Below are 15,680 nucleotides of genomic sequence, written 5' to 3'. Positions count from 1 at the left end.
GAGAGAGAGAGAGGGAGCAAAAAAAAAAAAGTTCCTGCTTGCTATCGTGATTCATTTTAGTAAGGACGAAATATAAGCATGTGTCAACAATAAATGACATATTATGATGTCGTGTAATTATCATCAAATTTTGCAATTTTTAATTTAGGAAAATTAACAAAATTAAAACCTTTTTATTGACATAAAAGCGAAATTTCAAATGTTTCCGTGTAAAAATCTTTGTCAAATATAATACAATTTGCAAAATTTATTATTCGGTAAATTTATTCCTTCCAAAAAATTACTGATTAAGATGTACCATGAGATTCTGCAAATATTTTTGATGTCATTAATGTATGAAGCAAAAAAGATAAGGAGCCTATCAATGCGTATTAAACTCTGGGATATCTCGGAAGGTTTCGGAAATATTTGGCTCGAAAACTTCCATGGTATCTCCGATTTAATTCACGCTTTATCTTCCATTATTGAATTTTACCTCTAACTCTTGCATAATTTTCACAACTTTAAACTTTTTCCAAAATATTTGCAAGTTGATTACCGATGCTTTCACTTTTTTCTTTTCACTTTTATCAAATGATAATTTACATATTTCCCGACAGTTTCCAACCACTTTAGATCAGTATCAGCCATGATTTGAATTTTCCTACCGATATTATTCCACTTTTCCAAGAAATAAAGCTAAATTTATTAAAATAACTTTTCATCCACTTTCAATATTCAATTAAATCACAATTACCCCAAATGTCCTGTGTTTTATCATAATTGTTCAGTGATAATTTTTGATTTCAAATATTTCTCATATGAAACATGTATACATAGTAACAGAATTAATTGATGTTTGAATAAATTGTTCTTCGATTCACTGAATCAATTTTATTCCTTTTCAAAATTATTGTAGATAATTTTCACAAATTAATTTTATAAAACTTGAAGTCCAGAAAAAGAATTAGTTTTAGAAGTGAATTGAAAAAAGAAAAAGAAATGAAAACAAAGACATAGCATCAAAAAATTGAGTAAAATTGAAAAGGTAAATTAAAGCAAGTGGTTTGTGGTTGGAACCATCTTTGCATTTATTTACCCTTTTTGTTTCCATTAAATTCAAATTGTTTTAATCATTTATTTATTTCAAATCTGAAGAAATTAAAATTGAAAAGTTGTATGTACAAAAGCGCTCATTTATGCATGATATACATCTAGTTACATCTAGTTGAAAAGATCGGAAAATTATAATTTCTAATTGATCATGCTTTTCATATATCATGCATATATATGTATCTGTGATAACAATAATTATTAGAAATAAAAGATAGCGATAAAGGACAATAATATTTGGGAGATGATGTTTGATAAGACGGAAGATAGGATAATTATCATATCATCCTTAAATATAGAGTTGTTTTTATTTATAACTGCATTAAACACTTTTCAAAACTTGGCTATATTTATTGAATTTTTTTAGGGTGCTAAAAAAAAAAAAAAAAAACAAAAGCGTAAAATATTATCAAAAGAACGCTTCCCTTTTTGCACTTCATAAAATACTTCTCCCTAGTGAATAGATTTTATTCCACAAAGCATTTTCAGACAGCACTGAAAAATTGAATAGAAAACGCCGATATGTTGAAGTATTGATAAAACTAGGGAAACAATTGCATTCGGCAGATATTTCAAGTTAAATTTGATCTAGTCAAAATATAATTATCAATCAATTCCGCCCTGTTAAACACAATAAGAATCTAACACGACATCTTATCCCATAGCTATCAGAATATATATTTGATCCATTACTCTGATTAGCACAACTGTGAAATCACGTTAAAATGATCTAACAAAACATATTGAATATATCTTCTTGTAGGTTAATCGAAATTCTTTTACTAGAAACACATAGATTGATTAAAAGCGCCTAATATGCGATACCAAATAACTTTAATTGCTTTTAGATGCGTTACAAAAACTGCTCGACGACAAAGAAAAATTCAGATCCAGGAAATATAAAAACAGTACTTTTTTTTTTTGATAAAACTACGCTGACAATATCTATATAGAATAAATAATTTTTTAAATTAAATGTTTAATACCAATCTTTTTCTTTTTCAATAGAATCATATATTTGAAAGGAGTTCCCGAAATTTCCCTTCCGCGCCGAAACTTCCGAATTTATTAGGAAATTACAGTGCTGGTTTATTTTAATTTAAAAAAAATGATACATCCTTAAAACAAGATTCAAAAATAGCGTCGAAATAGAAACAATAAGCAAAAACGGGCATTCAACATATTTCTAAAATTACTGTAAATCCATCCATGCAATTTTCATCTCAATACAAATTTTACAATTACAAGAATAAAGGGTCGCTTCTTCGGTATAATAGAGCTGAACTCTATTAAAGTAATAAATCCTGAAATTCATCACCTTATGAGCGCCACTGAGTTACTCACTCAAATATCTTAAAACAGAAACATTCAAAACAATATTAAAAGGGCGTGTATTTTTAATATTCCAAAAATATTACAAGAAATGATAAAACAGACAACATTCAAAATGCATTTGTTCGATATAAGTTACGATAAAGAAATCAAGATAAGATCAACAATGACTGGTTTCATTTATGGTTTCTAGAGAATTGAGACTAAAGAATCAAACATATTCATCACAGCTTTCATACTATCATGTCTATGGTAATACAGCATTGTTCGAAGATTCCCAGAAAATATTCTAAGGAGTAAACGACAGTTATTATTACCGTTTTCTTTCTGCGAACGAAAAAATGATACATGATCCGCGCCACATGAGATTTTCTAGATGCTTGATATCTACCCTCCTTTGATATAATTTATAAGGAAAACAAAAAACATTATTATGGGAAGCAGTTACATCACACGTTTCATTACACATTTCATAACATGGGATTTTTAACAAGTCAAGAATTGACCTCTTGAATTTTCGAAATAACAGCTTTCATTTTCAAACTGAACGAAATATTTCGAAAACCGAGATAAGCAGTAGGTGAGAGGCTAATATCAAGTTTACATGTTTGCATTTAGGCCTAAATATTTCATTCCTTCAACTTGTATTGCTTCCCGAATTGCTCAGCAGATAATTGGATATATATAAAAATGACCCTATCATGATGCACTTTTTTACCACACTATTCATATAAAAGTAGAGTCAGAATTTGCGAAATTTGCTTATAAAAGTCAGAATTGCATTTGTAATAAAATATAAAATGAGGTTCTCAAATAAGGCATCTCATAAAATGGGCAATTCAAACAAAATTTTCTGAAATATTTTCACGAATTCTTTTTGAAAAAATTAGTTATTTTTGTCTGACCTCCAAAACCTTTCTTCGTACACTTCCGTTGATTGTCTTTCGCAACAGCAAATAAATTTAGTTTCCTACATGAAAATTTTTTCTTCTTAGATATCGGAATCAACGCCTGAAATTTAAATAAGCATAGCTTTCGACCAGACATCGGAGAATTTAGGACTAAGTAAACAGTAAGCATCAAAGAAAAAATAAAATTCAAAAATGACATAAGTTCGGCTCTCCAACACATCCAGCAAGGTTTTATTGATAGTAACGACGGTTACACCATCACAATGGATGAAACAGCCTAACAAGAACCGACAAACCTGGAGACCACAAATTCAAACCTTAGCCTTAGAATATAGGCTGAAAATAGGATCGTTCTTTTATATTATCAGATTTATTATACATGTACAATGTAAAACTTCCAAATATATTATATTATAATAGTAACCTTGTGGGAAGTTTTCTTTTCTAAGCTTTCCGGAATAACGGGAATATTTTCTTTCAATGGAACAGTAAGATCGTCATAATTTTCCACTCTAGCCAAAGATCGAGATAATGGTGTATCAATGCTTTAAGAAAGAAATTAAATAATTTCTTTAACGATTAAAAAAAATACAGGATAGAACTTCTCCCAAGAATCTCGAATCCAATAAATGATAAAACTGAATTCATTTATCCATAGATTATTCTGTTATTATGACCGTACCAAAAGATAAATATAATGTGTAGTACTACAAAAATCATTATGTAGAAACAAAAAAAAATTACTTGATGAAGCTAGCAATACGAATTTCCTGTACGTTTGATGTTGCATTTTGTTTTGCAATTTCTTTTCGATTAACAGGAGTCACCGGATTTGATACCACATCTTTGCTGTTGGGAGTTCTGAAAAAATATATCCTGAAAATAATATGGACTACCTAAGGCAAAAATATTGTTCAGCAGTCTTTGTAATCATTTCCTTTCATATTTATTGATATAATTCATCGGGTAATCACTGATAATATCAATCTTTTTGACATAACACCACCATTTAATACATATTAGATAAATCCTTAGATATAATCACATGTTTGATAATGGAAACTTATTTCGAAATACTAAGTGGTAAACAGAAACTTCTCGCGTACTTCAATTTAACATTATAGAGGAAACTTCTACAGCAAATACGTAATTGAACAAGATTGTAGCATAGATTTTTTTTAAATCTCTTTTCCCCATACATCCTTTGTTCATCAACAATTACCATCAGTAATTGTTAATAACAATTTTCAAGAAAAATTACTTAAAAAGTGGTGAAATAACTCCAATATCTTCAATAACATTGAGACATGTAAGCCGGTCACAAAGAGAAATAGTTATCACATATGCATCTGTTTGATTGGATGTTTTTGTCTGCAAATGAAGAGAGTTAAATTTCAAATAATTCCCTTTTTAGGAATATCTTTGAAAACTGTTTACAGTGTTAGCAAGAATTAGAATATTGAATTATATGGAAAATAACTCAATGTCTAAATTAGCTTAATTTCCTTTTAGGAATATGTTTAAAAATTGCCTCATAGTGCTAGCAAGAATTTGAATACTGAACTATGTGGGAACTACTCACCTGATATTTATTGCTCATTACTGTTGAATTTATCAGTGCGAAATTAGCTGATAACTGCTCAATGTTCTTGTTGAGATACACGATCATTTTATTCATAACAGAAGGACTAGTGTAGTTCGGTATGGTAACCATGAATTTAGCGGCCATTTTAAGTGCGGACTTCACTGCTTCACTAGATATTGTAACGGCTTAAATTTCACAAAATGGACTATGATATAAATTCATACTAGATATGATAATGGCTTAGATCACTAGATATTGTAATGGCTTAAATTTCACAAAATGGACTATGATATAAAATCATACTAGATATTGTAATTAAAATCACTAGATATTGTAATGGCTTAAATTTCACAAAAATGGAACTATGATATAAATTCATATTAAGCACAGCATTATCTGAACTCGCCAAAAAAGTCACCAAAATCTTCTCTCCTTTTCCACCCAAAAAATGACCTGCAATTTATGTTAAACATCTCTAATTATCTAATTATAATGCGTTTTTCACTGGTAAGGAGAGAGCTGTCTTACATCTGCCAGTCTTTATCAAGATAAAACGGAATTCGCAATTTCTAAAATAAAAGCTTGTTTTACATTAACGTTAAAAATGCAGAACTCATGGGAATATTTTGTTAAAAGCAAAGTGAATAGGCAAAAGGATGAAAACCAGTTTATGGATCTCGAAATGGTCATGAATTGAGTCAAGAATGCTTCACCTATCTAAACTGCGTTGTTTTGAAATTGAAACGGGCATACACGTCGCATGACCTCATTAAAATGTGCTTTTTATGGATATAGAAAAAAACCGAATAAAATTTTAACTTATACCCGCCTGCCAGTCTATATAAAGTACTATGCTTTATCCAACTTGACGAGTTGTAATATCAATCTTCAAACCACATGTCATAGCATGTTCCAATACTACCTACCCTTTGCTAGGATGAGACTCGCAGAGTGGAATTTGCAGAAAAGAAATCTTATGGATATTATGTTTAAAATTTTTCACAGCAATAAGAACACTTACTTCGGTTGCGTATCATTCTGTAGTGCCTCATGCATTGCCATCACTGTATCAACAAAGTTTTTTAACACTGGAAAATCGACACGAAGTTCGACATCAGTATTATGGTCATCTTCAACTGGTGCTATCATAACATACGAAATCAGCACCTTTAAATGAAATGGGATTCATTGTTTATTAAAACGTGATGGAAGACTACCTCAAGTAACTGAATATCATTCTTCGAAAGCTGTAAGATAAGAATATGAACCAAGGATGAATGAATGAAGTCATGAACTAAGTCAAAGTACGCAATATATTACCTCCTATTTGTCAGGTAATCCGATGAGATTTATATTTTATGACAATGTAAATAGCATCATTACGGTTTCTTAGGTCAAATCCAAAATGAATTTCAATTAAATCTACTTTCTTCTATACTTTTCATTTCCAGTACTATGTCTCTGAAGCCTTCCTCGTTGTAGTTTATATAAAAAGTAACTTTTCTAATGTTTTGGTGGTATACGACAAAAAAATAAAATGAAAAATGCAGCTCTGTACTGCAAATTCAATAATCTTCGTAAATGGTCAAACAACTTCAGCATAGCCATGCGATACGAACCGACATAATATTAAGATATCCCATCGATTCTTGCGCACTACGCCGTAAAGCTGGCAAGACTTTGGGACACACTTTGCTGAGCAATCGCGTTGCGCTCCATGGATCATACAGCGAAACTGCTAGTGATAATAAACAGTGCATCAAATTCAAATAGCTTCTCTAAAATATATAATCCAAAATAATACATAAGATAGTGTAAGTAATATATAATAAAGGCGATAAGCAATTATAAATGTCACAGAAGCATTATGCCAACTCATTACTGTCATTAAAAAATGAGTCACATTACAAATTAAGCATGTCAGCATAAAAACAACATATGATCCAGTAACTCCACTGGACGAAATGAAATACAGCAAACGACTGGAATACCAAGGAAGGTGAAAGTGTATCGGATGCGTCATCATTAGTAAAATACACAGCGATGTATGGTAAGTTATCAAGTAATGTTGATCGTTTATAGCCATCACATTTTGCTGACAAGACTGCTGATGACTGCTCGGGAGTATACAGTAATCCCTAAAGTGTTTTTTCACCATTAATGTCTTAGTTTTTAAAATTTTCTTCATCTCGGATGAACTGTTTCCTTCTGAACAAAAATTAACCTTATCTTGCTCTTTTAGACATTCAAATGTAGTGGAGATAAAGTCATCAGGCAAAATCGAACCAAATGATACGTTTGAAATCTGGAAAATTACAACGTTACTTCGCAAAAAATACTAATCAAATTAAAGAATGGTCGAAAAACCATTTCCAAAGAATTATTATGGTCAGGATATATCAATATCATGTGTTACTGCAATTAACAAAAATCCGGATTAATCTAGTAGTACGAGTCCCACGACTCCTCACTCCAAACTACGAGCCAAAATTTCAATAATCACGGTCTGCCGAAGACCTTCTTGAATTACCTTATTTATGGCAGATAAAGATCGCATACGATCCTTCCCAATATACAGCCGATCATCATAAACCATCACCATATACCTGCTCATAAATAGCTCCATCTCCTCAATATCAACAAATCCCATACACTGTCCCTCCATTTGACCATGCAAATACGGAACTTTTACATAGACTATGATGGAAAAATCCACACAGCTGAAGCCTGCAGTGATAAAAGAACGATTTATTTGAAATTCTCAGTCAAACAACCTTAGTGGAAAAAACCTGAGAAAATGTTCAGCAAAATTAACACTTTCCAGAACTGTCTTCAACAAAATTTTATTTAATAAATGTTCCATTCTAAAGGAATACGAAAAAATATCGAGAAGAATACAAACAAAAGTAATACAATGAAATCCTTCACAAAAACAAATGATCTAAAGAACAGAGTCCGATCCGAAAAAATCATCAATCGAATAACGGATCAGGATGAACGAGGTAAAGGATAATGAAATAACCGCAGTGCTCTAAAAATAATCATCGACAAAACACTAAGTTATATTACTGTTCGAAAACAATAAACAACTGAAATATCAAGTAAAACAACCATACTGCTGCTGCTCGTTACATGCATATTGATCTCGACAATCAGTTGGAAAAAAGTAAAAACTTTCATGAGACTAAGACATGACCACATAGCCAATAGAGAGAAGTATTTGTATCGGAATATTAAAAGTTGAAATCAGTGAAAGTGAAGTCAAAATTTTTGACAAAAGAAACAAAAACAAAAACAAAAAAAAAAAAACAAGAAAAAAATAAAAACAGAACAGCATGGGACAAGGACATACAACACATTTGAACCGTAAAAGCAGGAGGCAAAAAAATGCGACTATTCACGGAATAACTCTCAATATTTCAAATGTATAATGTATACTAAGTTATACCTTCTTGTAAGCTATAGAAACATACAATGAAATAAACTGATGATCAACGATTCACTTAGTGGATTTCTTAGAAAGTTAATCTAAATGGTTATTTCAAATATTGCAGTAAAAATCAATGCATTCTTCCATCTGCAATCACCAGTTCAAGCATTACAAATACATGTACTATCGCCGCCGTGCATGTCTCCACTGGCTCTTTCCCTCACTCTTCTCTCAATCCTTTCTCGCAATAATGCATACGAATGCATGCAATTATAACGATCTAAGGTTTAACAGGCTCATAATATGACGTCTTAAAAATCAGGCTAAATGACGATATCACCGAAGAACATGAAACATTAACAGAGATGAAAAATCAGATCTCCATTTTCTCCATTTTCTGCTCTTCCTGCTTCTGGTGGCCACGCTTATTCATATACTCTTCGAGTTCTCGATCCAGTTCTTCGTCCGTCATTTGCGGACGTTTTGAACGATTCTTACGACGATTTTTGATCCCTGTGAGCTACAAAGTGATCCAAGTACACATGTACAAATTAAAATTGTCAATGTTACCAAAAATCTTCCAGTAGAATTACAGAAATATTCACTTGTTCATCACATCATCTATTTACTGCTGATGATTTCAAACCATACTGGAAGTAGCAAAGCTATGGTCCCACAAAAACAATCATCCAACTGACCAAATCGTTTAGTAATCTCATCCTTTTAGTTAATTCCCAGTGATTAAGAACTTAAGTCTAATAAAAACTCACCGGACGCTTCGGTGGTCGCTTCTTAATTACACCCCATGACCGTTCTCGAAAACTTAAACGATTCTTAACAGGAACATTACGACTAGCCGGAATGGTCTGATCATCGATCATGTGGAAGGACATTACTTCACCTGTAAAATAAATGATAAAGTCAAATCAACAGTAATGATAAAACCAAATCAACAATACATAAGATGGATATTATACCACAGAAGCATGCATAAGCCCATAAATTAGTTTAGTAACAAAGATCGCCAGCAGCTCCATAGTTTTACCCATGACTGAAGAAAATATTCAACATTTGATCACGTTGTAGCACATGTCTCCAAGACATCGAGAAGCTATGTTCCATAGCTACAGTGATAACTTTGCTCTGAACACAAAAAACTCCAAAAATGGGATATGCTGCATGGACCATGTCAAAACCAAAATGAGTATTTCACTTACCGTCAAGTGCAACACCATCTAAATTGGCGACAATTTCCCTAGCAGTAACTCGATCAGTCACAACATCAGCTGTACCCACCGACTCCCCCATTTCATCGTAATTAACATTGGCTGAGATAATCGAATATTCCTCGAAAAGCTCCTGAAAGATCAAACCGTTGTTTGATTTGTTTGATAACAGAATAAATCACACGTCCCTATCCGAAAACAAATCTGTCCTGTAATGCAAAACTTGCTAACTTTGTCCATGTTATTTTCACTGGTCTACTGCATACTTTCACACTAAACTTAGAGATATGTCATATTAGATCCGACCAGCCATTCAGTGCATTTCCAGTGATGAAGCGCAATTTCACCGTCACTGGACGGTAGAACTGCGCTTTAAACAAAGCTGAAAACGGGAAAACCCGAAAGAAACAGCGATGATAAACCATGCACACCTCATAATTTTGCAACGATTAATCGTGTGCTAGACCATCACATAATGACCTTAACCTCTAACGACCTCAATGCATAACAAAACCTCAGGTTGCTCTCACTAATATTGCTCTTACTTCTACCTACATCACTAACATCAAAACATACATTGAGGTCAGCTGAATTAACCGTTGGTGCCAGATTTGTGATGTGAAGTCGCACTTTTCTTGCTAAATCAACACGGTTGAATCGACCACCACGTTCTAGAGCTGGAAGTGGAGAAGAACCATCACCAGATCCATTACCATACATTTCCTCAAATCCGCTATGGTCCCATTTACCCGAAGGTACATCCTACAAATTATGGAATAATTAAGAAAACCAAAATACAGGAATAACGAAAATAAACGTCTGTGGTCCTCTGTAAATCGTTGATGGAATGTTCATCAAGATTGTTTAATTCCAAAACTTTATACAGTGTCACAAATTCTACACTCAGATTGTGACTACATGACCTGGATGATCAGTTGACTCGACTACCTGATATATGCCATTTTAACAGAATGATTATATAGGCAACAGCGGCTAGCAATAAAAGCAGACCGAAAAAGTTAAAGGCAACGATTTAATCAGTAAATTCTTTATCAACCTCCAGAACCTTATTTGACTGAGAGCTTGAGAATATATTTATAAGATGTAGAGATTGGTCTTGGAGAGCAGTACGACCATAAATTATTAGTAAACTTGCCTCTGGTCTCGTGAATGCTGAATTGGTGGTGGAATACTCCGGAGCAAAATCCCTTTTCTTTCTGTTGCTACGAAAACGATTGGTGGATCCATTTGATTTTTTGTCCGTTCCCTGGAATAGGGATGCAATGTCCTATTCAGACCGTTGGAGTTTAAACAAGAACAAGCAAGAAAAGTGATAAAGCGAGTGAAAAATAGATTTTGAAAAGAAGATAAGGGAAGCAAACATGAAATTCACATTACATGCTTGTTCGTTTCTCTTTTTTTTTCTTTTTTTTTAACCGAAACATTCAGTGCCATAAAAATCACACGTTTTTATTCGAAAGTGTTTAACGGAAAAAATCACATCACCTTTTTTTCCGTAAAAGAGTGATCTGATGAAACCACCACTACGATGCTTTATGTTAATAAGCAGAAGGAAAATGTGGAAACCTACTCTTCGGCGCGCAATAATTTCATCCAACGATAAATTAACCAAACTCATGTCGTACACCAGATACCGGAATCCTGAGAATACAAAGATATAATTCTGCTGACAACATTAGAAGATACAATTTTAACAGACGCAAGGAAAATGTACACGTAATATTTTCAAACTATTAGCATTCCAATAAGAAACATAGGAACGGAGGATAGAAAAAAAGAAACATAGAATGAGAAAAGCGGAAAATTCTTCACTTTGTTAAAAGAAGTGAAGCAAATAATCTACCTAAATCTCTCACAAAAATCCTGAAATGAACATGAGCAAAGAAACTCCTCGACTCCAAACATTCCATCTACAAACCCACTTACGTACGTCAAGCTTGAAAACACTAGAAAAACTTCCCGATTCCAAACGTCCCGTTTACAAGCCCATTAACGTACGTTAAGCTTGAAATCACCACGTCTTCCTCCTCGACTGTATTATCACAATAACCTGTACGCGCCTACCCAATCTTTTAAGTTTTCAGAAATTGAACTTCGAAAATTGCAGCAATCCCTGTTCTCTCCTCAATGGTGTGCTATTTTATAGCTTTCAACCTCTATGTCATTATATCTCATAATTGTAGCAATCTTTACCTCTACGCCGAGCTAAACTATGGTATCCTTTTCATCTTTCAATATCATCATGGAGTATGATGAAGAGAATCGTACAACGATGACTGGTGTTGTGATCATTTTAGTTCGCAGTTATCTTTGGCAAGAAACGGTTGGTTACACGTAAACACTAAACGCATAAATTGGACAGTTGATTATTTGCAGTAATCTGGGAAATCTGATCGCTATATTAATTCTCTTATGCAAGAGTTCAAGTTATTGCTGGATGCTACGACAAATAATAGAATGATCAGGCTGTTCCGGTTATCCGGATCTATGAGCCATTATTGGTGGTTTTGCTCCCCATACCTGGCTTCCGAAATCCTAATGAAATTAAGTTGAAAAAAAAAGAAGCGAAGGAGAATTAAATAAAGAAAAAATAAAACATGGGACTTTGAGAAAAACATCCATCACCACAAAATATATTCCATACTTTTCTACCCTCGTCTACCTTTCCTCGAGCAGGAAATCATTTCCAGTCCATTTTCTCTTTTCCCATCCTGAAGTTGAAAGGCAATTCCTTAATTTACTCAAATAATTTAAAATGACAGCATATGTTTAACAAAGTTACATCACGCACGTAACATTCAAGCTGGAATAAGAAAAGCAGGATTGCACAACAAATATCTTGCACTTGGGATTTAAATTTTTCGAAGTGGTGCGGTCAGTGTAGCACAAATAGTGGTGTAGCAGGCCTGTTGTTCTGTCGTTGTGGAAGTTGTAGGATTATTCACTGTTCGAAACGCTGTGGGTGGTAATTGGTCGTATTTTAAACTTGGCTATAATCACGCTGTCGCATTGCAGTCGCGCGTTTCACACAACGGTTCCCGTAACCTATCTTAATTGTCCCGCTTTCTCTGCATCAGCAACCCGCTTGCTACGACTGGTTTGACGGGAACGCGTGGGAGGGTCTGGAGATCAGCTGACCTGGAAAGCTGTCAGTTATTGCCTTATGTCATGTGCGTGTGTTGTATGAGCGGAGTGGTCCCATTTGGGATAGGACGGGATGTCCGGATACGTTTTATTTATTTTTCGGGATTTACCACTCATTAAATATTTGTTTTTCGGAATTTACGATTCATTGGGTAGACTTTGCCCTGTTCAACTTTGAGTTAGGTTCAAATGGAAGTAGTATTTTTTCAGGAACTTTTTTTCTCCAGTCATAGATCTGACTTACAAGACTTATAAATTAATTTCACTTATACTGACTTATAAGTTAATTTCATGGCATCATCGTCCGTTTGCATTATGTTTTTCGTGTAAATGTTTCTGCATGGATAAATTGGTTTCGTTTCAGTGTAGGGTTCACGCAGGGGGAGTAATCCAGAAGGAAAAATGGTGATTTTTGCTATACTTTTGTAAAACTTTTTCATTTTTTCCAGAAAAAAAATATAGTTTTCGAAGTTTTGTAAACCCATCCATCCTTTTATATTAGTAAACAAACGTAGTGGTATCCGGGAGAGAGATAGAAGATATTTTTGCAATATTCCATAATTTGTGACAATGATAGATGGGGTTTTTTTGGGCATTAGGTGTAGGAGGAGCTGTCGGAAACTTTTGCGAGAATGATCTCAGGCCGTAAGTTTTATGCTGCTTCCGTTATATTTATGACTCAATTATAGATAAGGTTAATTGACTAAAGCAAGTTCGACTTTTACTATAACCGTTATATACATTTTCAGGGTATCGATATAAATCATAAATATGACCGTAAAGTTCGGCGTAAAGCGCCAAAAAGTGAAGATCCATATCTTCGAGTCCTAGTTAAGGTATGTTCCTGTTAAATTTCGGTTGGTTTCTTCCCGAATTCTTGCTAGATGGACGGAATTCTCTGATATCTGTCTGTGCTTTTCCTTTGGATATTAGTGTGTATATTGCTTGTTAATTTTATTTAGTTATAATGCTATTGGTTTGTAAAGTGATAAACAAATAGGCTATTACTACAGGATAACGTAGCGGTTATCTTCACCCGCTTTATCTGGTTCATGAAGGGGTGGGCCTGTTCCATAGTTTTATTGTGAAAAATGGGTTTCATCGGATGACTGAGCAGATTTAATAAATTTCGATAATTTAGTTATATAAATATCTGACTCGGCGAACTGGTGCAAAATTCGATGCTATTATTACCAGAAGGTTAATGATGGCACGCCGCCATCGTCCACCTATGTCACTTGCTCGTTTGATACGTTACATGAAAAGAGGTGATAACATAAAGAAGATAGCTGTGATAGTCGGAACTATCACGGATGATAATCGGATTTTCGAAGTACCCAAGCTTACGGTTTGTTTCATAAATATTTGTTTCAGGTTTTGTTCCGTGTCGTTCATCATGTTGTTTTAGAAGAGATAATTAAGATTTTAGAGCATATTCCCGTGCTGGATTGACATTTTTGAATGGTAACTTATGTATTAATTTAACGAATTTCTAGGTTGCTGCTTTACATGTAACTAAAGGAGCACGTGCCCGAATAATTAAAGCAGGTGGTGAAATAATCACATTCGATCAACTTGCTCTGCGCGCACCGCGAGGAGAAAATACTTTCCTTTTGCAAGGACCACGAAAACACCGCTTGGCTGAAAGACATTTCGGTCCAGCACCAGGTGTACCGCACAGTCACACCAAACCACTTGTTCGTTCTAAGGGACGCAAATTTGAACGCGTAAGTTCCTTTCAGGCTGCGACTGTCTGTCTGAAGGTTATTGGTATATACAAAGAACTGGCAGGCAACTGCCGACGTGAACAGTTTAGGAATTCAGGGTTTTGCGTATTCTTTGCGGGAGATGTTTTTCTTTAGTACTTTGATCGTGTTTTGCTACAAGTAATATGTTTCAGGCTCGTGGACGTAGAAAGTCTCGTGGATACAGAAACTAAAAGCGTTGTCCCAATCCCTATAAGCGTTGTTCCTAATTTCTGTCAGCTTGTTTCTAAATGGATATTGTTATATTACTTCATAAAGTATAAAGTCGTAATTGTGGGCGTTATTACTGGTAACACTGATTCCCCGCATCTAGCCTGGTTAGTTGGTCGCAGCTGAAAACATTTTTCTACTGCCGGAATAGTTGTTGCAAAAGGCTGTAATTGATCCGAGTGGTTTTTTTTTCTTTTTCTTTTTTTTTACTGAAACATGTGACATCAGGGAAGAGTGTGTAGTGGTCAAATTGATTGGAAGTGACCAGATAAAGAAATGATTACTAAAAATGGCAGGTTGACACTGATGTCGTGTTTACTCATGTTTTCGAGTTCGATTTCCACTGGATTCATTGACACTTGAGCGATAACTGAACTGTGATGAAGTCAGAGTTGTACCTGGTGTATAGAATGATAACTCGTCGTGTATTTCTTTGAAATGTTTGGATATTTATGTGACAAAAAAGGAACAGTAAATGAATTGGAGTGTTCCATGATTCATATAGCATACGATTTTATAAAGTTTGAGGGTTCAATAAAATCCCAAGTGTTTCGTTCGCAAGCGAGCTGTAACGGCTGATTATAAACATTGATGATGGAGTTTACGAATTGGGAATATTAGGTTTCATCGTTCCGGATTTAATTTTATTTGACATTTGGTTTTGATGTGAAGCTTTGACGTATGACTGAGAACTACGAGCTTGCACAATTCCCAAATCGAGTTTTGGTTCTAAAGTGCTCGTTTGTTGTGTATGATCCAGTTGATTTTTTGGGAACGCTCGCATTTCACACCTTTGGTTGTAGTTTTTTGAAACAATCGGTAATGGAATGCTTCTCTTTCCTCGTGAGCCACAAACTTGTCTTGAAAACCTAAGCAATATTGTAGATGAGCAGTCTTGTTTTTCGTTTAGAATAATACAAAACCTTTAAAGTTTTATTTTCTAGATTTCTTACACTTTAAAGC

General features: G+C 34.0%; 3 protein-coding genes across 4 annotated transcripts; 1 reads left to right on the top strand and 2 right to left on the bottom strand.

The window, feature by feature from the left end:
• Positions 1–3,288: 3,288 nt before the first annotated feature.
• Positions 3,289–7,585, bottom strand: LOAG_06666 (hypothetical protein; the record flags this gene model as incomplete). Its single annotated transcript, XM_003142202.1, has 10 exons — positions 3,289–3,435; positions 3,760–3,880; positions 4,080–4,196; positions 4,597–4,706; positions 4,918–5,089; positions 5,942–6,087; positions 6,540–6,698; positions 6,912–7,058; positions 7,145–7,225; positions 7,451–7,585. 10 exons carry the CDS (start codon positions 7,583–7,585, stop codon positions 3,289–3,291), a joined length of 1,335 nt encoding a protein of 444 aa, XP_003142250.1.
• Positions 7,586–8,492: 907 nt separating this feature from the next.
• Positions 8,493–11,246, bottom strand: LOAG_06665 (RNA binding protein). The gene is made up of 6 exons (XM_020447206.1): positions 11,168–11,246; positions 10,733–10,843; positions 10,153–10,338; positions 9,568–9,709; positions 9,121–9,251; positions 8,493–8,870 (listed from the first exon to the last, which is right to left on the bottom strand). The coding sequence occupies exons 1-6, from the start codon at positions 11,213–11,215 to the stop codon at positions 8,724–8,726; spliced, it is 765 nt and encodes a 254-aa protein (XP_020302542.1). The 5' UTR covers positions 11,216–11,246; the 3' UTR covers positions 8,493–8,723.
• Positions 11,247–13,098: 1,852 nt separating this feature from the next.
• LOAG_06664 lies at positions 13,099–15,274 on the top strand. Of its 2 annotated transcripts, XM_020447205.1 has the most exons (5): positions 13,099–13,146; positions 13,491–13,577; positions 13,883–14,089; positions 14,238–14,468; positions 14,642–15,274. In XM_020447205.1, the coding sequence occupies exons 1-5, from the start codon at positions 13,144–13,146 to the stop codon at positions 14,678–14,680; spliced, it is 567 nt and encodes a 188-aa protein (XP_020304809.1). In that variant the 5' UTR covers positions 13,099–13,143; the 3' UTR covers positions 14,681–15,274. The 2 variants fall into 2 exon arrangements, with proteins under 2 accessions (XP_020304809.1, XP_020302541.1); XM_020447204.1 differs by having other exon boundaries at positions 14,238–15,274.
• Positions 15,275–15,680: the final 406 nt, after the last annotated feature.

Source organism: Loa loa, assembly GCF_000183805.2.
Source record: "Loa loa unplaced genomic scaffold supercont3.488, whole genome shotgun sequence".
NCBI lineage: Eukaryota > Metazoa > Nematoda > Chromadorea > Rhabditida > Onchocercidae > Loa > Loa loa.
This window is presented reverse-complemented; position numbering and strand designations above follow the sequence as displayed.